The sequence below is a fragment of the Phodopus roborovskii genome, unplaced genomic scaffold (genome assembly GCF_943737965.1).
Source record: "Phodopus roborovskii unplaced genomic scaffold, PHOROB, whole genome shotgun sequence".
Taxonomy (NCBI): Eukaryota; Metazoa; Chordata; class Mammalia; order Rodentia; family Cricetidae; genus Phodopus; species Phodopus roborovskii.
In genome coordinates this window covers 21,745,567-21,768,588 of record NW_026126434.1, presented here as the reverse complement: position 1 = coordinate 21,768,588, position 23,022 = coordinate 21,745,567, and the positions used below count along the sequence as shown (strand labels likewise).

Genomic DNA, 23,022 nt, shown 5'->3' with positions numbered 1-23,022 from the left:
AATGGGAGAGTGGGTATCTTAATGAGGCCGAGGTAGGAATGGATCAGAGTTCCTAGGTTGGAGCTTCTGCAGCAAGAGGCTGATGCCTAGCGGAAGGCCCTTGTTTCCCCAGCCTTTTATACCAGCAGAAAGTCCCATCTGTGTCCAAACAGAGGTGGAGTTCTTGGGCACTCCCGGTTGGGGCCCAGCTTTGCACTGTTGTGCCTCCTTCTGCAGGACGCGGAGGAACTGACAGAAAGCATGTAACCATGGATTCAGGGGTAAGAGACAGGCTGAGGCTGGGCCTGCAGGCATGTAAAAAGGCCCCAACTTAACCAGTGCCGGGCTAGGGGTATTGCAGAGTGGAGCAAGGAGCAGGGGCTGTCCTTGCCTGGAAAGGGGGCCAGGAAAGTACATTCCAAGTCAGATTGACAGATGGTTCTGTGTAGCTTGCCCACCCCATAGGGGCTTGTTTCTGGGTATCCAGAGAGTTCCTACACTTTCTTTGCAAGCATGTTCACCTCTGGGCAGGCAGACTAGCAAATAGGCAGGCAGGCCTGCGTGGGCTGAAATCAGGCTGTTTTGTCCAGGGTGAACATCTCTCCCTATCTTGTAGTTGATTCTGAAGTGTTCCCATAGTAACAGAGCCAGAGATGGCTCTTTCATCTTCCCCAAAAATGTTTGCTTATTTTAGCAGACTGGGTTTTTTCCTGTTTTAACCCAGTTTCTAGCCTTTCTGAAAGAGGCAACAGATACTGCATTGAGAAGAACTTAGATTTGGGGCACAATCTTGGCCTCACACAAAGCCCAAGGCTTCCCTGGAGCCAAAGGTCCCTACAGGTGGATTCATGAGTGCCCCCAGCACATAGAACACACACAGCTCATCCTTGCCACTACAGATGGACCCACATGGACCCCAGAGGTCCTCCACCGATCCCAGCAACCAGAGCTAGTTTTAGAAGGGACAGAATTGAAGTAGGGCATAGTGGACTCCCCGATTCCCATGTGGCTGAGGTCTTGCAGAAGCATAAGGCCTACCTTGGCTCTCGCAGAACAGACTAAAACATACTTGCTGCTGGCCTGTATACAATGCCAGTCCCTTGCTATGTGGCTATACTGGCAGTTGCTGCCAGTGGCTGCAGTCCTCGCTCACTTTCTTGGCCATATCATGCTCCCTCCACTCTGACTTGAGCTACATCTTGTCTCTCCTGCCCTGTCCTCACAGATGTGTGTTTTCCTCCATTATAAAGCCTGCTACTTTGCTGCAGCCGCCTCACCTGTCCAAGTCTCCAGGACAGATGCACAAAGGCCAGGAAGCGATCCTTGTGCCAGTCAGTCAGTCAGACTCTTTCCACAGAATGGCGCTGCCTTTCCCAGCCATCTTTCATAGATGTCTTTCATTTTGGCCTACCGATAAGGTGTGGTGAACATGAATTGTGTGCAAGTGACTGGGGAACCCTGAGCCCCTTCCTGCACCTGAGATTAGTTCTTTATGTCTGCCCAGGCTCTGGGCCTGCTTACTCCTACTAGGCGGCCACCACAGAGGCCCAGGTGGGTCTTTTGTCCCGGCTGTGGCTGAAACCAATAGAAGGGATGGGCATTGTGAGCCATCTTTGTTTTTCAGTCTCTGTTTTTCTTACCCCTAGAGCCTTGATGTGGTTAAAGGGGAAGAAGGGCCTCTGCTGGTGAGGCAACTGAAGGACCAGCCATCTCCCAGAGATGGAGAAAGGTTCTCTAAAGATCCCCAACTAACCATTCTCAGCAGGGATGATTTAAACTTGCTCTACTCAAACCACCTGCTTGGTTGTTCCAAGGCCTTGGAGTCGCCTTCCCCTACCCAGTGAATAGATACACACTTTCCAGGCTGCAACTCAGGCAGTGCTCGCCTTCCAAAGAGCCACTGGATACCAGTGGAGCCAGGCATGGAAGGGGTTATGGAACCCATCAAATCTAAAAGAGCATCGGTGTCACTCATAGCGTCTCCCCCTGGCTGGGTGCCTATTGACTGTGTATGATTTCGCTGTATGATTTCAAGGATTCCCCCATCTTTTGAGAATTCCTTATTCCTCTGGCTTCAACAAGCCACCGTGCTTGGTAGGGCTGTGGATCATCCTTGTCCCCAACACCAGACCCAAGTTGAGGCTTGTTTGGGTAGATGTCAATGAAGCTCAGTGTCAACAGTCCCTGTAAGCCTCAGCAGGGAGATGGTCAGAGCCAGAGAGTGTCAGAATAGCAACTGCCTGGTTTGCAATAGCCTGTGGCTTTCTTAGGTCAGTCCCATAGCATCATCTTCCCACCCAGAAACAACTGTGACTGATACTTAACACCTACTTGTCACTGTGCCCACACTTCAGGGAGCATGTTGACCCACTGTAAACATGACATGTGCCAGATTCTAAGCCTTGCACATAGTCAGCCAGAGTTCAGATCACTAGTCAAACTGTGAAAGTCCCTATTTCCAGGGATGCTAATAGGTAACATGACTTGGCCCAGGTTTCATGGGTGGTCTGTGCAGAAGGAGAGCTGTGAGCCTTGGTGTGTATAGCATTAGAGCCCATGATTAGAGAGGTTGTTTGGTAGACTAACTCAGGGCAAGAAAGCCAGTAATCTGCTTGTACCTTCACTGGACTTGGCCTAGCTACTCCATGCAGGAGTGCTACCTCTCGGGGCATAACTACCCTGGCTGCTGAGAAAACTAGTTAGCTTCTCAGTTCTTGGTGGCTGTCTGTCACACTCTAATAGCCACCTGGCTTAATGTAGCTGCTGCTTTCTCACACGTATGGTGCAAGGTGTACAGCAGGAACTTACTTTTGTTGGGGCAAGAGGAAGCCAGTGACATCAGAGTGGGAATCAGGACAGAAAAGCAGAGGAAAGTTTCAATTGAGGAAATGTGAGTTTCTTGGCTGTAGTCGGAATTGCTGCAATCCTGCTATTTTTAGCACTGCTGAGATGATCCATGGGCCAATTGCTCAAGCAGAGTAAACAAAAGAAACACTTCAAGTTCTCCAGGGAGAAGCAGTCTTGTTCTTGAGAATCTTAAAGGGTTAGCATGGACTCAGAGCCCACGCTGACCTTTCCATCCTTCCCATATTCTGAGCTCCTGAACTTTTTAGAACTACACAGCTCAGACTGGCTTAGTCCAGGTTCAGGCTGGAGCCCTCCCTGGGCATGAGGTGGGGAGGAGCTGTGAGTCTCCTGCCCTGTCTGTAAGAGGAGGCACGCCTTGAGGACGTGGGGGTGAGACAGTGGCGAGGCTATGGCATACAACTCCCAGGCCCAGGTTGTGGTAGTTAGAAAACTCACCAAGCCAGGCTGCTGCAGTCACAGCTCTAATTTAAAGCAACAAAAGTCAGTGTAAGCAGCTTTTAGAATGTCTTCCTCTGGTGGTGTGCACTCTTCTCTGACCACCAGAGGCAATTGTTGCCTATAGAGGTTCTGAGAATTGTAGCAAGGGCAGAGAGTGCCTGAGCAAAAGAGGGGTGAACTCTCAAGCCCTTTGCATTTATTGCCTGAGTCCTTGATACAGTCCTGAAAGAGGGTGCAAAAGTCCCTGTAGATGCTTCAGCATGACTTGCCCAAGGCCACATAGCCAGCAAGCAGCAGAGCAAGGAACTGAGCCCCGGGCTCAGGACCATGTCTTGTCATCCAGCCTCCATGCCAGAGTTTCTGCACAGCCACTCAGGACCACCACTGCTGTTTTCTCCCTAGATGGATTATGGTGCTAGTGGGTATATCCAGCTCAACCTCAGCCAAGGTCCCCTCCATCCCCAACCATGCTGCTCAGAGTGAGCGTTCAGTCAAGAGTATATACTGTTCAGCATTTCACTGAGAAGAGCATTCCAGCACAGACTTCTTTTCCTGCTGCAATTTATTTTTCAAAGATTTCCTCTTTGACTAATTGTTCCTACCATGTCTTTCTGATGCCTGTGTGTGATGGTATCAGCTCAGGCAGTGCCCCTGAGCCATCCAAGGTATGTGCATAGGACCTCAGCCAGTGGAGTAGAACAAGGCAAAGAAAGAAGCTTGGAGGTTCATGGTTGTTGAGCAAGAGCTGGGAACCCCTATCTCGGGGTTCCAAGGAAGGGAGGCCACTGTAGGAATGCAGCTGTTCGAGAGGGAAGATGTGGCAGTTCTAGACTTTTATTCAGCCTCAGTACTGGACATGCTGTCACCATGGAAGCTGAGTGAGGGGCTGGGCAGTACCACCTGTTGCCATTGCTCCCATAGAACCTCCTTCCAGCAGGTTATAGGTCACCGGGTTAAGCTTGTGCTCGATGCCTATGGCTAGGCAGCAGAGAGCCTAACGTTGCCCTGAGCTCTTTAATGACTTGTGTTCTTTGCCATGCATGCCATCCATTGGGATTGCCTCAGTTTGGGGCTTCCAGCCAAGAGCCTCTGCAGTGGGCTTACACACATAACAGGATGGGCTGGGAAAGGCGAGCACCTAAGCCAAATGTACACACACTCTGTCCCACCCCAATTTAGACTTCCTGTCCCCAGCCTCTTTGACTTCAGTTTCTTCATCTCCAGAGGTGGGCCAATTGGATAGTCAGTGGTTTTTCATCTCCTTTTCCAGAAGAAACCTTTTCACATAGCCAATGAAAAGCAGATGCGATGGCAGCTACTCCAGAAGATGCAGGAAGGGCCAAGCTCCACCTGCTTAGTTGTACCCTGCCAGCTTCTGAACAAGGGTGGGCCGAGAGGCTGTGGACTTCCTCTCCGCCATGTTCCCAGCACTCTCTGCCTAATGTCCCTTCTCAGTTCACTGCCAGGCCCCCTTCCTTGGATAATTTTCATCTCTCCCCTTTTTATTCCTGCCCGTTTCCTTTCTCCCTTTTTCCCTCTCCCCTTGCTTTCCCTATTTGGAAAGTTTGACTTCTAAGACGATGGCTCTGAACTCTGTTGCTCCTGCCTGATTATTATCATGGTGACAGGCTCTTGGGACCAGGAACTACCTGAGAGGAGCAAGCTAAAGAGTCCATCACATGCATAGGTCTTGGTGGTGTTTGTCTTATCCTGCCTCTGCTCTCCAGAGGAAAGCCCCTCTACACCCGGCTCCATCCCATACTGTGGTAGCTGTGAGCATGCAAGTTAGTGTTTGTAGACTGTTTCTTCATCTGCACAGAGGGCCTTACTCAGGGTAAAGAGCACATGAGAACAGGGTACCGCTGAGCAAAAATGACCGTGATCATCATGTTTGGGGGGGGGGGGCACTGGTTGATCAGGAAGGGACATAGGTGACAAGGTTCATTGATAGTGGAGAAAGTGAGATAGACTGCACAGATTGGGAAAGTGCCCTTTAGGAACTGCAGAAGTTTAGTTGATTAAAAGCATGTGCATACATGTGGGGGGGGTAGGTGCACATAAGTGTATAGGCACATGCATGTATGACTCCACATATGTGCCACAGTGCATGTTGCAGGGGTTCAAGGATAGCTTGCAGGCCCCTTCCACAGTGTGGGTCCTTTCACAGGCTCAGCAGCAAGTGTCTTGACCAATTGTGCTCTCGCTGCAGTCCAGAAACAAATTTTGATTGAGCCTAGCATAGTGGTGACTGCTTGCTTATAATTTCAGTGTTCTCAAGGCTAAGCCAGCCAGCTAAGCTACTTAGCAAAACCCTGTTTCAAAAAGCAAAACAAAATAAGATAAACCAGGATGAGGCCTCGTGGACCTTTAAGGTAGACCCCAAGCCCATCACTGTCAGGGTACAGATTGTCTAGTGTCCTAAACACTGTTCCCTCTCTGCAGAGGAACACTCAGTCATTGGCTCAAGCATTCGGAATGAAGCTCTTAAGGACCAGCTCTGGGCTACAAGGAAGACCAGCCATTGTTTAGTATAGGGCTGTGTTTCTTGAGTGGAGTCTCCCTAGCCATAGAGTGCCTTTCACTGAGGACTGTGCATCAGCTGTGACTTTGTATGGATCAGCCAGGCGTAACTACCTTGGGCAAATGTATCCAGTGCAGAGGTGCTGTGGATGCCTTTGGCAGACAAGGCTGGCTTCCACAGGCTGTGGATGGAAAGCCCTTTATAGAAGACAGTGGATGCACAGGAAAGGAATGATCCCTTCAGCTTAGAATCCACTGTTAAACTCCCTAAACTTGAGTCCATGCCCAATCCTTAGCTCAGGCACCTCTTGTGGTAGTGTTGGTGCTAGAGGTAGTTGTCTGCCAGTCTTCAGCAAAGGTGATGAGGAAAACTTCTGGAAGCCTGAACAAAACTTGGTCATACTATCTAGAAACAAAAATGAAGTAGTGTGAAATGTGTCTCTCATGTGGGAGGCACCGGTGAAGAGAGCAGAGCCAGTAGGAAGAGCGTTAAGGTGGACTGGGAAGACCCTGGCTCTCATGCTGAGTGTGTACATGGAGGGGTATGTCCTGATAATCATTTGTCAAGTTCAGCTTGGCTTAGAGCAGCACAGTGCTGGTTCTAGGTCATATTTTGTCATCAGAGGGCCCTTGCTTGCAACAGGTGACCCCATTCTTGGTGGGTTAACCCTTGTCTGCTTTTCTCACAACATGGGTGAGAGACCTGTGCCGGGTTAAACCTTCCTACTTGCATCTGGAATTGTCACCATCTGGCTAGGGGGTGACTGTGCCTATGTGGAGCTTACCTGCTCTGAAGGGTGTTTCTTCTTCTGACATCACCCAGGGATCCTGAGGGTTCCTTCCTACTACCGTTATGGAACAGGAAGAACAGTGGGACATGGGCCTTCTTGGGAGCTGGAATGCCCACCAAGTTGCCAATTCAGCTCAGCCCTTTCCTGTCTTGTGGTCAAGCCCTCATGCCTAGCTTTTCCTGTCTGCCAGAGCACCTGTTTGTAGCTGCCTGACAGAGACCACCATCTGATCTCACAGGCTGAGCCCTCCCTCCACTGTTTCTTCATGACCCCCTCCCACAAACACTCCCCTAGGCCAGCCAGAGGAACCAGATCCTCAAGCCATAACAGCTATTCTTCGGGGTCCGGGGATCAGTAGACATATAGATTACACTAGTTGTTTTTAATGTGCTGGCCAGAGGAGACTTTCCTAAGCTCCCCTCCTAAGATGAAATAGAAGCAGCTTTGAAGTCCTCCTGGGAGTGGGTTAATGCAGTGGCTTCCCATGCAGCCTGGGGTCAGGAGGGCCCAGAGGAGCCTGTTGTAAGTCCCCCATTATCCTAAGGAGGCACTGGGGGACCCAGACCAGTTCGCACCTGCTTAGATGTGAGAAAGTAAAGGGAGGCATTGTGGACAGGAGAGGCACCACTGGGTAAGGCAAGATGGGCCTATCTGACCCCAAGGGCCACCATTGCTCTGTCTGCATCTGTCAGTAGTGGGCCAACCGCAGGTTCCTAGGCAGGGAGCTCATGGTCAGAATTGGCACATCAGGCCTGTTTCACTTTGTCTCAGCCTTAAAGAAGAAAAGTGGCTGTCCCATGCATAGTAGAAAGCTGCCAGAGCCCATGTTACACAGAGCCACTGTCCCATAGTAGTGAGGTAGGTGAGTGGTGGCAAAGCTAGAAATTTGGACTCTTACGAGCATTCTTGTCCCAGCATTCAATCTAGCCCAGAAGGAAGGCAGGTTCTACCTTGGGACTGAAGTAAAAGCCTACAAGAAAGGAACCAAGAAAGATTTGAAGGTCTTTAAGGGCTCAGGTCTTGAGAAGGTACAGCTGTAAGATACCATAAGATACCACCGGGGCTACATGGTCCTCCTGGGAGCTCAGCCAGCAGAGCTTAGGGACAGCACTGCTTTGTCATCCAGAACCTAGCATCCAGAAACACACGCCTACTTGAGTCCTGAATGTCAGGTGTGTCCAAGGTTAAGTCTGCATTCCCAAGGAGACCTATGGCCACTCCACAGGGCTCCTGCTTGCCCACAGATGAAGAGTCATCAAAATGGCCTGGCCGTCTGAGAGCCTCCGTGCCTGGTAGAGAGCTGTTAGAGCCTCTAGTCTCAGGCCTTCAGGATGTCCTGAGGCGGCTGAGTGGCTCTCTGCAGAGTGATGGTGGAAGCCCACACCTTCTATAGTCAGGTGCTTCATGGCCTCCACTGCTCAGGCTACTGACAAGTGCCAAGAATCTCAAAGGTCTTTGACGCCAAAGAGTTCTCAAGGATATAGTATTGTCACTTGACAGCCAAACATATACTCAGAAGCATCCCTCTGGTGAGGGGCACAAGAAGGGTGATTCTTACCATGTGAGAAATGTCCCACTGGGGCTCTGTTGTGGATGGTCATCTAGAAATGATGATACTTCTGGAGAGAGCTGACTGGCACAAGCCAGGGTGTGGAATGCAGAGCATCACATGGTGTAAAAAACATGGTTGAGGAGTCCAGGGCAAGATAGGCCAGCCTGGACTACAGTGAGACCCTATTTCAAAAAACAAGGTGGTTATGCCATGGCCTCCAGAGCACAGCTAGAAATAGACGTTTTCCCAAGGATGTCCGTCTTGAAACTAACTTTCTTACGCAACCCATACCCTGCAAGTTCTACTGATGCTTCCCTGTTGCTGTGATAGACAGGTACTAGACCTTCAGGCCACTCAGCACCCTTGCCCAGGACCCTTGTGGTTTGTGCTGACCAGTAACATGATAGCAACAGACCTATCACCACAGTGTGTGGTGAGAGCTATCTGCAGCAGAATGGCATGCTCCAGAAAGTAGGTGTTTACCACTGGACTTGGAGGCCACCTGGACACTGATAACAGCTTCCTTTGGTCTGACTTGGTCTTTCAGAAAGTAGAAAACGTATGAAGTGAGGTCATGAGTTATGTGAAATACAAGTGACATTTTGTCACCTGGTCATGTCATCTGCTCTGGCAACTGGGGACAACTTCAAGAAGCTGGAGCTGGCTAGGTCTGTGTGATGGGTCCCAGTCTTAGCAGCTATGTAACTGTACCAGTGCCCAAACTCCCTGAACCTCTTCCCCTTTTGTGTTGTCTGTCAAAGAACAGTAGCAGTGTAGATGCTGTGAGGGTGTAGTGAGTTGCAAAACAATCAGATTGATAATTCTCAAACCCTGTCAAGGGGAACGTGCATTCGAAGCCCCAAAGAATGCTTCATGTGTATGTGCTCATGTGTGTACCTACAAGTACATGATCTCCAAGAACCCAAGTCTGCTGCTTCCGGATCCCCAGCAGCAAGAAATGTCATCTTACAAGAGAAGAAGACTCGTTTATTTTCTAGGTGTGTTGGGGGTGGGGATTGGACTCAGGCTTGTTTGGTTTAAAGGCACCAAGCCTAGGGACACGTGGCCACGGTGAGTAGGAGAGGTGTCATGATTGACACTTTAGGGGTGTGGCAAGGACGTGGACTCAGGGCCCTGGCAGTGAGGGGGGGAAGTGTGTGAAGGTAGTGTCTTCTCCAGACAGTCCACATAGGGTGTTGTGCCCTTCCTGCAATGTTCTCTTCCATGTGGGTAGGTATTAGGGGGTAATTTCCTTTGCAGCCTGCCCTCTAGGTTGAAGATGGCCTATGCAGGCCAGTGTCGTGGCTGCCTTTCTGTGCCAGAAATACTTTTCCCTCCTGAGCCCTTTCCCTGTAGAGAACACTCAGTACCTTCCCTGGACAATGCAGAGCTGCTCACAGAGTAATGGGGAGGTGGGTAGGATCTTCATTGACCTGGCTCAGCCCTCACACCCTTAGTCCCTGTGGGAAAGTAGATGGCTTCCATCTGGAGAGCTCACTGCAAGTTTCACCATGGCATCTTTGTTCATGTCGCCTTCTCTGAGGATGTTGCTCCAGAAGTCTTCATGCTAGTCCCGACTGACAGACAGCTCTATGTGGCCCTCCTACGACTTACGAGGCCCTGTGTGGCACAAATGGGGAAAGGGTACCATTCACATTGAGGCCCCATTGCAGGTGGAAGGTTGCCCCCTGCCTCCCCAACTCCTCACCTCCTGGTCCCACAGCTTCCTGTGCCAAGAGCTGTGCACAAGACACCCCTCAACCAGTGGATAGCCCATCGTCACTGAACCCCTGGCGGCTAGGCCAGGGACCCTGCCAGGATTGGCCGGCAAAAGTCAGTTGTGCTGCCAAGCCACCGACTGCCGGGGCCCGTCCGGCTCTTGCCTGCCCCGCCCCGGCCCGCCACGAGTGAGGAGCAAGCCTCCGCGGCCATGGCCAGGCACCCGCACTAGCTTTCCTGCATCGATGCCACCGGGGAGCCAGCGGGTAGGAACTTGCCCGCGCGGCCAAGGGCGGGGATTGGGACCAGGGCTGCACGACCACCTCACCTCTGCCTGCCTGGCTCTCCCGCTTTTCTGCGCTCAGTTCCCCCGGGGTGGGCTCGGGCAGCTACCCCCACCCCGGGCGCAGCAGGAAACCCGAGGGCCGTGGTTTCCCCAGTGCCTCTAAGAGGAAGTCGCCAGCGGTGGGTGCAGTGCCCCCCGTGCCCAGACTGGGCTGGCGTTCTACAGAACGTCAGGTGGGAGGCCAGACCGGCCTAGGTAATGGCACGCGGGGGCGGCTGGCGCTGGTGGAGTCTGTACTGAGCCCGCCCAGCAAGCCCAGGACAGCCCAGCCCGACCAAGCCCGGGGCCGGAGCCCAGGCGTGGGTGTGCGCCTGCGAAAACGAAAGCCACTAGCTGCAACAACTTCGCGGCAGAAGGCGCTGACGAAAAGCTGCGCGGTGCCGCTCTCGGGGATGGTGAGCGGGCCGCGGGGCGGGATGGGCAGCGGCGCCCGGGCGCGGTGCTTCCCTAAGCTATAAATAGCTGTGTGCGGGGGCGGGAAGATGGTTCCAGGGCTTTGCAAGTGCGGGCCGGCTCGGAACACCGGGCCCGGGGTCCTAGCCACTCAGCACTCAAGCGTAGGAGGAGGGGTAGGGTTGGGGTAGGGGGTCGCTTTGGCATGGGGCGCTGCTAGTTCCGCACGTGGGGGAAGGGCTGGCCGCCAGGCTCTCCCCAAGCTCAGTTGTTTGTCGGTTCTGCTTTTCCCAGGAGGGGGAGGGGAGGGGATCTAGTGCATGATATGTCTCATTTGGCAGAAAAGGCTGGAAACGGCAGACGCCAGCTGCAAGCAAATTGCAGGCTTCCCCAGCCCTTGCCTGAGTTGGTTGAGGACTCATTACCTGTAATGGCATGGGGAATCCCTTGCCCTCAGTAGCCCTGCCTAGACAGCCAGGACCTGATGAGGGCGAGGGAGAGTGTGCCTGATGCCCTTCGCACAGTCCTGAGACCAGATTGCCTTCCATATGGTTATAAGGTGCTCATTGCAGAAACTTCTGTTCCCGCTGGCATTTGCCTTGCAGGGGAGGGAAGAGCTCCTAGGTTCCTCTCCATCTTAGGCATGGAGCAAAAGTGCTGCTGCAGGGACCCTCTCTCCTCAGGGCATCAAAAAAGATGAGGAGCCACCTATCTAGAAAGCAGTCCCGGATTCAAACACCGAGACTCCTGAGCAGGAGGGTGTCAGAGGGAGAGCGTCTGTACACGAGGCCATGGGTGCTACACAGCTGACTGGCAGCATCCTTGACGCTCTCCTTCCTAGGGACAAATGAGGTGTAAAACGCAGAGAGCTGGTAGGAGAGTTGTGCTGTAGCCTCAGCTTCCTGCTCCTTGCTAGCTCACAAAGGAGCTAGTCTCTTGAGAGCAGAGAAGTAAATCTGATGTGGAAGAAGCTGAGCAGTCTCCTGAGAGTTGTTTGCCCCAAGAGATGCAGCCAGTCCAGGAGCTCAGTGACACCGAGAGCATCTCTCCACACCCTCTTCACACACCTCTCTGAGTGGTTTGTGTGCATTAGTGGGCCACAGGTGTCACCTCGAGACTAGAGGATGCCCCTCCCCCACGCTGTGCTTGTCCCTCACATGGGACCATCCCTGGCTCCTTGGAATCGCTGTTAGCTTTGAGCCAGCATTGGAATCTCTGCAGGTTTTTGTGCTTTCCTGGGGTTTGGGGATGGGGGGGGACTGAACTCGACCCTGCTGGGGCACACCCGTCCTACCAACAGTCTCCACCTCTACCCCTTGTCTTATACTCTAGCAATAGAATTCTTCCTCTCACCGGTTCACCGCTTGTCCATACCTAGAGGGACCATGGGAACACCTCCACCAGGGGGAGGAGTGGATTCTCTCTTGGGCACTGCCCTACGGTTTCCAGTGAACAGGGTTGTTAGAGTATGCTATTCTAGAAAAGCCTTGCTCACTCCCTTGTCCCATGGACCATTCCCCCAACTGTCAGCTCAGGCACCTGGTCCCACTCCAGGTTTCCAGTTTCCTGCCTGTTACCTTTTCCAACCCATCCTTCTTCATAAGGACCCTGAGAATTACCTCAGATGTCAACTGTAGTTCACGTACTAGGAAACAAAGGGTTCTGTGGCTGTTAGCAAGGGGATGTTTTTGATGACATGGGAAATACTTCCTTGTGCTCAGGATACCCCAAGTTGTGGGGCTGACTCCAAGGAAATTGCTACTGCCTCGCCTCTCCTCAGCTGCCCATTTCTCATTTTTGTCTGCTCAGCAGAGGCTCTGCCTCCGACTCCTGTCTCCTCTGGCTTTGTCCAGACACCCTTCAGAGTCTCTGTTCTCTCGGCCTCTTATTTAAAGAGAGTCCAGCCTCTCTTTCAAACTTGGACCTGATGCTGGAATGTTGTCCCACATCCCTTCTTTAAGAGAGTTGGAGTCGATGTCTTTTTGTTTGTTTTGTTTTTTGATCCAGAACATTCGTTTTCTGCTCAGTCTGCAGGTAGGCCTCGTAGGTGATAGTATACCATCTTTGTTTCCTGGATTCTTACACTGGTGGGCTGCTTCTTCCCTGGGGGCTTTGGGAGCCCTCGCCTCCCTGAGATCAAAAGCAGCACAGCCTTGTTATCTATCCATCCATCTGCCCCCCTGCCTGTAGCAGCTCAGTGTCCGGGGGCTGTGCCAGGGCAGCTATTGTGTCCAAGGTCAAGAGCTGGTGGGCAGTGCCCCAACTTGCCAGGCAGAGCCCATGAAGACCCCAGGCGGACTCGGACCCCCGAGGTGAGGTGAAGAGGGCAAAGTTTACTGCCATCTGCCTAGTAACCCACTGTCCCCTCAGGCCATGCATCCTGTCCCACAATCTGTTGCCTTTTCGTTGTCAGTACCCCCAGATGAGCTCCTCCCTTCTCTTGCCCTCCTGGGCATGACACTGAGAATGGCAAGTCAAAACAAGTGTCACATCTCAGTCCTGTGTGTGGCAGCAAAGGGCAGCGAGGGAGGACCAAGACTGAAGGCCATCTCCTGCAAAGGGCCTCTGAAGCCCCTATGCTACCAGTGGAGGGACACCAGCTTGCTGCCAGTCACCCCCTCCCCTGTGAGCAAGCCTTCCAAGCTGCCTCTGCTCTCTGCTAAGATTAGTGGATTTGAGAAGCACATAGTTCGAAACCCTGCCAGCTCTTTCCTTTGGGAGTGTTAAAGAGAGCCTTGAGGTGAGGGAAAGAGACCCCTTCTTCCTGGTCCTACCATCATTGGACATCCTTGAGCAGGTTCCTGGAACTCACTTATCCTCTCTGGGAAAGGACTGGTTTGGAACATCTCTGCCAGGGTGGCAAGTCCTCACCACCCCCCTTCCACCCCTATGTAGCTCTGACTGGGCCATTTCCCTCCCCCAACTTCTTTCCTTTCTGGCTTTTCCAAAGATACCCTTCTAAGCAGGTTCCTGGAGTTCTTTGTGCCTTGGAGGATCTGTGACTGAGTGGCAGGAATCTCATAATAGCCATGGGCTATTTTGTATTGTTACTACAGAGTACACTGGGAGATCCAGATCTAAAATTGAGGCTGTGGCCTCTGGTTGCTGGGATATTTAGCTTTGGGCTGAATAAAAGAGACTGTGTTCAGCAGCCCCCAAGTCAGGTATTTAGGTGTGAGGACCAGAAGTGTGTACGGACGAGCTCTTCTGCCTACACCAAAGCCTGTAGGGGAGTATGGGTTAGCTGTCCAGTCAGTAATATAGAGAAAGAGGAGCCTGGGCCTCATCAGGCAAGGTGTTCCATGCCTACAGGAGTTGATGCTGTGTGCTACCTCTGCGGTGTACTGCTCACCAAGATTGCCATTAATGGAAGGCAGAGCCCCACCTGCCTCCTGGCCAGGCCTGTCCTCCCACACTGCTCTCCAGTCCGTTGTGAGTAGATGAGTATGTGTGGGTGCTACCACAGGCTAACCTACTACCTCCATTAACACAGCTCTCTGTGGGGTGTAGCTCCTGAAGCCTCATTGCCTCCACAGCAGTAAGAGGATTTAGGAGTTTGTATCCAGCCTTCAGCCCACAGTCTGGGCCTGTATAAATTATTCAGTTGTTAGTGTGTGTTTCGGTGACTTCATCTGTCATCAAGGAGCCCAGGACCACTCTGAGGAGCAGAGATGGGCTGAGATGCTTGTGATGAAGTACTTGGCATGCAGGAGAAACTTGAGCACAGTGTGGTGTTTGGAAGTGCTCTGGGGCTGCTGGAGAGGCCCTTACTGCCTACAGCATAGTGCTCTGACCTCCAGGGAAGCCAGTCTTGGTGACACCACCAAACAGGATTCAAGTGAGGCTGATTAAAGACAGCATGCCTGCAGGGGTGGGAAAACTAGTCCTATGGAGGGGCCTCCTTGTGGGGTCAGGGTCCCTGATGCTCTCCGACTTCCACGGTGCTGCTAGCTCTCAAGTGTATGTTCCTACTCTGACCCATCCCTAAGAACTGTGGTCATCAGTTCACCTGCTTCTCTGCCATGCCTCCTTTCATACTAGCCCTGCTGCCCCTACCTTCCATACTAGCTCTAGCTTGGTTGACCCAGACCCTGTTTCTCCCTAGCATCTTCCAGAGATCGGTGACTTTCTCATCTGGGCTTTGGGCTGGGTGCTGTGTGGCCTCTGCTTAGCACTATATCTTTTGCTTTGTGGGCTGTGGTGATAGAGACAGAACAGAGCTCCAGCCATTCCTTTTGAATGCCCAGTCCATCCTGGAGCTGTAAACACAGAAGCCAGACTGCTTAGCTCAGGCAGAAGGCATAGTTGACTTGCTTTCTACCCTGCTGGCTCATTACTCTGCCCTTTCTCAGCTGTCTCCAAAGGCCAGCTTGGTGGCCACAGGAACACCCCACCCTACCCCACCCCCACCTACCCAGGCTTGTCTCCATGTGCACACAGCCCCATGCTGAGAGGGCAAAGGAATATTCTCAAGGGCTCCTGCTAGGAGTTTACCTGCTGGCTGCATGGCCAGGAAAGAAAAGGGACCTGTTAACAAGAAACAGGGAGGAGTTGGTTTTACCAGTAAATTCAAGAGTCTTGTGGAGCAGTGAATGAACAGAGGAGGAATGAACAGAGTGAGCCAGACCCTGCCCAGCAAGTGTGCCTGCAGCACTCCTTCCTTGGGAACAGGCTGGAGTAGGGCCCTGCTGCTGCGGTTGCTGATTTCACGCCTCTAAGGGCTCATTTGGAATATTTGCCAGGGGCATCTGTGGTTCCTTTCTGCTCCTCCTGGGACTTGGCTTGTTCTTTCTGAAATCAGTACTGCTGTGTTATAAAAGGAAGGGAAGGGGAGGTAGGGACCCAGACCACACGCCGGACAGTGCAACAGTTAAACTAGATCCATCTGCACAAATGCAGTTGTCACAGGGTGCTCCGGGAGATGCTGGGACCAGAGCTAACAGACCCTGTCGGGAAGTAGATAGATGTCTTAAGAACTTAAGTCTTAACGTTGTTTTCTCCTTCCCCTGGTATTGAATGTGATTCTGTTGCAGTCATCCACCTTACCTGCCTGACAGGTCTTTTATAGTCCCCAGAGGGGCTTGGGTCCTCCCCTTCCTTGGGAAGATGACCTGAGGTGCTGTGCCATCAATTCTCAGCTTGGGGGAAGAGAGCTTTTCCAGGAATCCTTCTCAGCTCTCTTTCATGGTGTGATCGTGCTCAGTGAACACTGGTCAAAACCATTCCATTGCCTCCCATCACTGGCTGCCTGTTAGGGAAGGGTCAGCTATCCTTTTGCTGTCCCTGTGTCCCATAAGTGCGGGATTCATAAACACTTGGAGCTTGGAAGAGCTTTGTTTGCTGTGAACACAGTTGTTTCCCACCTGGCCCATACAGTTGAACATGAAAATTTCCAGGAAGTGGGGGTGGGGTGGGGGTAGGATTGCCTAGCACAGATAGCCTGTACTCAATAAAATGGGAGGCAGAAAGTTTTCAAGATGGATACCCCACTGCTTTGCCAAGTTTGTGTCAGGGCCCTCAGGACCTAGAGCTAAAGCAGACCATCCCTGGCCAGAACACATTGCCAGCTGCAAAGCTATTGGAAAGGCTGGCCTTGAGTTATCTCCACCATGTCAGAGAAAGCAAGTCACGGGAGTTTCATGGAAGAGTGAGCAGATGTCACATGGGCCTGGGAAGACATTGGTAATATTGGCTGGGCAGAGGATGCAGAAGGACATAAACAAAGGCTCATGTGTGTGGAGTTTGTGGCTGTGTCAGTCCAATGGACTCAGGGCAGTCAGAGAGGCAGTTGAGATAGAAAATTTAAAAAGGCCAATGAGACCTAGCTTGGTACACATGTATATAATTGAGCCAGGAGGGTCAAGAGTTCAAGACCAGCCTGTGTGTATAGTATAACCTGTTTCAAACAAGGACTAGGGATGTACTCAGTGGTTAACAGTGCTTGTCTAGCACACCCAAAGCCCTGGGGCCAGTTGATACAGGCTTCCTTCCCTGGGGGCAACCCTGTGCCATACAGAAAAGATTCATTCTACTAGTTAACCAGAGTTGACACTAGCCACCTCCAGGGGTAATTAGCTCCAGTATGTATGAGCTGATCCCAAGGAATGGATAGGCATTGGAATCCAGCCATCCTTAGCTGGGGGCCCTTGAGGCACCAGTTGGTGTCTGAGGCCCCCAGGTCCATGCCTCCTTTCCTCCCTAGCCTGCCTGTGTCTGATACCACTGGCTTGGAGGCTGTAGTGAACACCTGGGAGCAAGGGCCACTCCCCTGCCTCTCCCTGCTCCTAGAGGAAAGGCAGCCCCATTCTAATCACAATAATACTTGCACAGTTCAGAAGAGCACATGCAAATTGGAGGAGCCAGGGTGGCCATGTCTTGAGATAGGTTTTCTCCATGTAGCCCTGGCTGGCTTGGAAGTTGCTGTGCTGACAAGGCTGGCCTTAGACTCATAGATGCCTGCCTGGCTCTGACTCCTGAGCACTAGAAGTACAGCGTGCACCACTGTACGTACATGGTTCTGAACGCATCTCTGAGCAGTTGGGCAGACCCTCTGCCATTCTCAGGTCTGAAGAAAGTGGGGAGACATCTGGATCCAGGTTGGGGGGATATCTGGAGAAGGGCACCTGGTGATGTCAAAGTGGTTCACCCTACTACCCAGCTTGAAGAGCTGCTGTAGCAACATGTGGAGGCTTCCCTGTGAAGACTCATAGGGATCTTTTCCTCAAAGCTGTGGGATGGTGAGGGCCACCCAGTTGTAGGAAGCCCCTACAGAAGGCCCCTTCCCTGTCTCTGGGATGGTGAGGGCCACCCAGTTGTAGGAAGCCCCTACAGAAGGCCCCTTCCCTGTCTGTCTCTGAGCTCCATTGTCTATTGAATGGCTGTGGTGAGATCTCTGTGTATAGTATCTGTGATGCGCCTCCTCAGGATGTGACGCCCTTTTATAGCCTCACCCCTAGGAGCAGAGAGGTCCTTGCCTCCCACCCTGTGTGGCTTTTTATAGATACACATAACATATAATGGTTTTTGCTATCCTGGGTGTGGATATTCTCAGCCCCTAGACAGGCCAGGTGGGCCCTCCTTGTGGGGCTAGGGATTGGGGCTGTTAAGCTGCTCCCTCTGATTTGAACTCCTCCCCTGGGAATTGTTTCTGTATCTTTACCAATACTTGTACAGAGAAATGTACACACAGTATGAAAGCTACCATAGGGAACCAGTCCAGTGAACATGGGGGATACAGCCATACAAACGAGAGCTGAGGCAGGAGGATATGAGTGAAGAGCAGACTCGGCCCACTCGGTGTGACTTTGACTTGGAAAAATGGCTGTAGAACCTCGCTTGTACTGCCCTCTGCCGTGGATGAGGAGGGAACAGGTAAAGGCAGCCACATGCCTCTTCTCTTCCGGCTGACAAGAAGGGGCTGAGAAGTCCCCAACAAGACCCTATGCACAGTGGCAGGCTTGAGGGAACCCTGGGGGGGGGGTCCCCAAGGCTCCAGAGAGATGGCAGTCTTCCTTAGCTTGTCCTCGTCCATCCCATAGGGCATTTGGCGGATCCCCGTGGATGAGATTGACCGGCCAGGCAGCTTTGCCTGGCACATGAACCGCTCCATCGTGTTGCTGCTCAAGGTTCTAGCCCAGCTCCGGGACCACAGCACCTTGTTGAAGGTGTCCTCCATGCTGCAGCGGACACCAGACCAGGGCAAGTGAGTGAACCACCACACACAGCCTGGCTGGTCATCTTCCCAGGCTTGTCCCCACTGCTCCCACATGGCTCTGGGATCTTTTGGTCCAGAAGCCACAGGCTTCTGAGGGACATCTCTTCTTACCTAGAACTCATGGACTCTGCCTCTCTACCTGCAGCACCCTAGGACTAACATGTCAGTTTCCACGTTTAGAAACTTTCTGCCCAGCCTGTGGTTCTCTGGGGCACTGACTAATGTGGGCTGTAGGGAACAGACATTCAGAAAGTAGCCTTGGTGCCCTAGGGAAATAGGTGACCAGCAGAGGTCTTGGGCTTCAAGAGCTATCAGGGATTCATTGGCCAGAAGGTTGGGACACACAGAACAGAGGGTGTCTGCCACAGCTGCCATGTGTAGAGTTTGGGGATGGTATACTTGGAGATGCAACTCACACAGGACTAGGCTGTTCGTAAAGCATAAGCATCCCAGAAACCAACCTGAGAAAGAGGAATTTAGCCCACAAGCCTTCCTTGCGCCGGCACTTAGCCCACCGTAGCACTGATCTCTGGCTAACCTGAGGGCTCAGGGCAGTCACTGGGGCCAAGCCAGAGGCTTGTTGAATATGAGGTATGAGGTCCAAAGGGCACTTTGGGGGAACAGACTTAAATAAGTGGGAATGAAGTCACTAATGCTCCTGGGGTAAGTGCGGGCTCAGCACTTAGCTGCACTGTATGGTTTCTGACACTTGTCCCCGTGTGACTGCAGGAAATACCTACGAGATGCTGACCGCCAGGTTCTGGCCCAGCGGGCTTTCATCCTCACTGTGAAAGTGCTGGAGGACACATTGAGTGAGCTTGCAGAGGTATGTCAGCCTGTGTATTAGGGACTAAGAACAGTCTGTGGCAGCCATACTTGGTGGCCCTTTCCCAGGGCCTCTTTCCATGTCAGCCCCCCACAAGGCTTACATCACAGTGCTCTGGGAAAGCCAGGCAGTGTTGTCCCAAAAGCAGTAAGTCCCATTGCCCAGCCTGCCTCGACACTTGCTTGCTCATGAAGTGGGTAGGACTGCCAGAGGAGCAGAGGGGAGTGGATTAGCCCAGTCTTGTCCAGCTGGTACATGTTCATAACCAGAATGGCACTGGGTAGAGGGGCCCATGGAGGCTCTGAGACTAGCCAAGCACCTGTAATTTGTCTGTTTTCCTTGTAGGGGTTAGAACACCCGGGACCCAAGGCCTGTGGCCTCTCTGGAGCCAAGATGACCACGGATGTCTCACACAAAGCCAGTCCCGAGGATGGCCAAGAAAGCCTTCCCCACCCCAAGAAGCTACCTCTAGCTGATGGCTCAGGCCCTGGTCCTGAGCCAGGGGGCAAAGTGGGCCCTCTCAATCAATTGCCAGTGGCCACAGACACAAGGGACAGCACAGACCAGGGTGGGGAGCGGAAAGAGAGTCCCCAGGCAGGCCCCACTGAACCCATGGACACCACTGAGGTTGCTGTTCGCCACCCAGACTCGGAACAAACATCACCTGTGCTTCCAGGCCGCCCCCCAAGGGACCGGGGCCCGGAGAGCCGGTCCGCTGAGCTTTCCCTAGAGGAGCTGAGCATCAGCGCCCGACAACAACCCACTCCGCTTGCACCAAGCCCATTAACACCCAGCGCCACTGCTGCTCCCCCCACCGTGGGAGCCCGGGGAGGTGGCCACCCGGAGGAGGCACCTCCAAAGCCTAATCGCAAAAGGAAGCTCCTGGAGGACACCGAGTCTGGCAAGACTCTCCTGCTGGATGCCTACCGAGTGTGGCAGCAGGGCCAGAAGGGCATGGCCTATGACCTGGGCCGCATTGAGAAGATCATGTCAGAGACTTACATGCTCATCAAGCAGGTAGGCAGCCACTGCGCTGACCTGGGCTGCGTCTGCCTCAGACGCCTTCCTTGCCTAGCCTTCTGTTCTTCAGGAGGTTCTTTCTGTGTGCCACTTGTGACAGGGCCTGCCTGCCTGCCCGCCCTTGAGGTGACCCCCTCTCCTTTCCCACTGTGCACTTTGATTTTTTTTTTTTTTTTTTTTTTTGAGGGGGTTGCTGCTTTTTAATTTGAGGGGGTCGCTGGTGAGCAGGCAGTAAGTTCAGACTCAGAAAACAATGGGGTGTGCATGTGTAGTCAACCTTTAAGGAAGACTAACCTACAGTACAGGTCCAGCACTGGGGTGTGGAAGCCCCCTGGTCCCAGCACTGTGAGGAGCCTCTGGATACATTTGAGCCACTTCCTGAGATGGTGGCTGTGGTACCCAGCCGAAGGAACGGAGCTGGGAGGAGCCCAAGCATGGCAACCCAAAGGTCTGCCACCCTTCTCGATTTGCTTGGTCCCCACCCCACAAACAGAAACATTATTCCCATAAGACAGGTTCTTCAGGACTTGGGACCAGTGCAGATGGGTGACTGTCCCTAGCGATCGGTTTTCCCAAGTGGAACCTTTGAGATCTTTCCACCTACCTAGCAATGTTTCTCCCATGAATTCCTAGGAACAGTATGGGTGCTGTTGCTTTTCCTGTAGGGGAGACCTGGTCGTTTCCCACACTGCCTGCTCCCATCGTTACTTGACAATATTTGGCCATCTCATTTGAGCCACATATGTTTGTTAGGGATAACCCGCACGCCTCCAGTCTCATATTGGTCCCCATATATGTTAGGCTTTCCGTCTGTGGTACACACTTAGCATACATAGCCCAAGGTTACCATCCTACCTGAACTTCTAGAAGGCACCTCCCATTGGAATCAACAACCCACTCTCAAGGTAGATCAGAAACCGGCCTGTGATTGGCCTTTTTAGCTGCTCTGGTTTTGTTTTGAAACAGGATCTTTATATGTAGTTCATGCTGGCTCTGAGACACTCAGTCCTACCTTTTGACTCCCAAGTGCTGACATTAAAGTTTGCACAAATTCAACTCTTAGCTGAATTTGAAAGCTTCGTTGGGGTCTGAGACCTCTTGTCAATCTCAGTCCTCGGGGACATAAATAGCTGCCCCTTGGAAATGTGGCCTTAGGATTAACTGGGAAGAGTCCTGACACCAGCAGTCGGGACCTGGGTGTGGTCCTCACTGACATAGGCCACACAGGGTGCCCTTCTTGAGCTGGGTTTATACAGCCCCTAAGGGAATGAATGGGGCTGGGAGCAGGTCAGGTACCGTGTCCTAGGTTCCCTAATTTCAGGCATCTTTCTGTTCAGGTGGATGAGGGGACCGCACTGGAGCAGGCTGTGAAGTTCTGTCAGGTTCACCTTGGCGCTGCTACCCAGAGACAGGTAAGCTCTGCCATATATATATATACACACACACACACACACACACACTCCCCAGCCTATGCCAGCCGTTCATGCAGAAGCTGCCCTATATCAGAGCCTTGGGCTGCAGGCCCAGAAACAAATGTGCCCTAGGGCTGGTTCCTATGGTTATCATGGGGGCTGGGAGTGCGGGTCGGTATCTAGGCTAATGGAAAATGGGGTTATGACCCCAAAATGGTAGTGCTTTGACAGGACTCAGACATACATATAGGTCCTGAGGTGCTATGCTTTGGCTCTTTCACAAGTAGAACGGACAGAATTGAGCCATTTGGCTTCAGCTAGAGAGAGGGCCTTAACCTTTGGTACTGGTAGACAAGTGATAATGGAACACGGCTAGCATCGAAGCAGCACAGAGTGTGGTGTGGAGGCAGAGCCCATCAGGACCCCTGCGTGTGGTAGGGACCAGGGAGGGGCTCCTGGGATGGCAGTGAGAGGAAGGTCCTCCTGGGATGGGCTGAGAAAAGCCCCTCCGGGCTTAAGATAGAGCTCCTGGTGACCAGATAATGGTCACTTTATAATCCTGCCACTCAGAAGGCAGAGGCAGGCAGATTTCTGTGAGTTCTAGGCCAGTTTTAGCCTACATAGAGAGGTCCTGTCTCAAAAAGCAGGGTGTGGGTTGGGCTCATGTTGAATCTTGGCAGGGAACAGCGTAGGAAGAGCTGGGAAGCAGGCAGACCTAGCAGAACTAAGAGCCACCCCGTCAAGCCTTGAGAGCCTGCGGGTCAGAGGGTGCATCAGTCTTGTCTCAGAAGGGGGAAAAATAGCCTTCTTGTTACTGGTCATGGTCACTGTCCATGTCACTGTGGGTCTGTCTCCTTGTCCTAGGACCCCCAGCAGACTTCCTCCTGGAAGAATGGGGCATGAGGGCATCAACACTGTCCAGACTCTAGTTCTAAGGGTCCAGGGATTCCTCTCTGAGCATGCAGGCAGTGGTGGGTTAGCCTCCTAGGTGAGAAGCAGAGTCTTTGGCAGCATTGCCCAACCGGCCAGCAGACCTCATCACTTGGATTATTGCTCACAAAGCCTGCCATTTGCTATGTAGCCCAGGCTGTCCTATAACTCGAGGCAATCCTTTCACTTCAGCTTTGTAAGTGCTGGAATTACAAGTTTGTACCTCCACCAGGTGGTGGTGGCGGCATCCCCTACTATCCCATAATCATCCCAGTGGGTGGGGGCTATGGGCAAGCTGTTCTTCTGAGTATCTTCCCAAGGCACTCCACCTGCACCCCTTTCCCACAGTTACAAATGGCCTAGGCCCCATCTCCGGGCATTAGGAAGACACCAGGCATTTAGAGCCAAAAGCCCCTGCCCCTTTAGGAATTTCCATTTTGTTTTCTGGGGTCCCAGTTGTGTGGGCCATCACCTGCTGCAGTTGTTCCTGATTAAGACAGCATAGGAATACAGG

At 52.5% G+C, this 23,022-nt stretch overlaps 1 protein-coding gene across 1 annotated transcript in view; it reads left to right on the top strand.

Annotated features, from left to right (window-relative positions):
* The window catches only part of Cabin1 (calcineurin binding protein 1), a 107,742-nt gene that overhangs the window by 79,403 nt on the left and 5,317 nt on the right, over positions 1-23,022 (top strand). The window contains exons 30-33 of the mRNA XM_051186915.1: positions 18,145-18,308; positions 19,050-19,146; positions 19,492-20,163; positions 21,504-21,578. Coding sequence (XP_051042872.1) covers positions 18,145-18,308; positions 19,050-19,146; positions 19,492-20,163; positions 21,504-21,578 — 1,008 coding nt within the window. The remainder of the gene's footprint in view (positions 1-18,144; positions 18,309-19,049; positions 19,147-19,491; positions 20,164-21,503; positions 21,579-23,022) is intronic.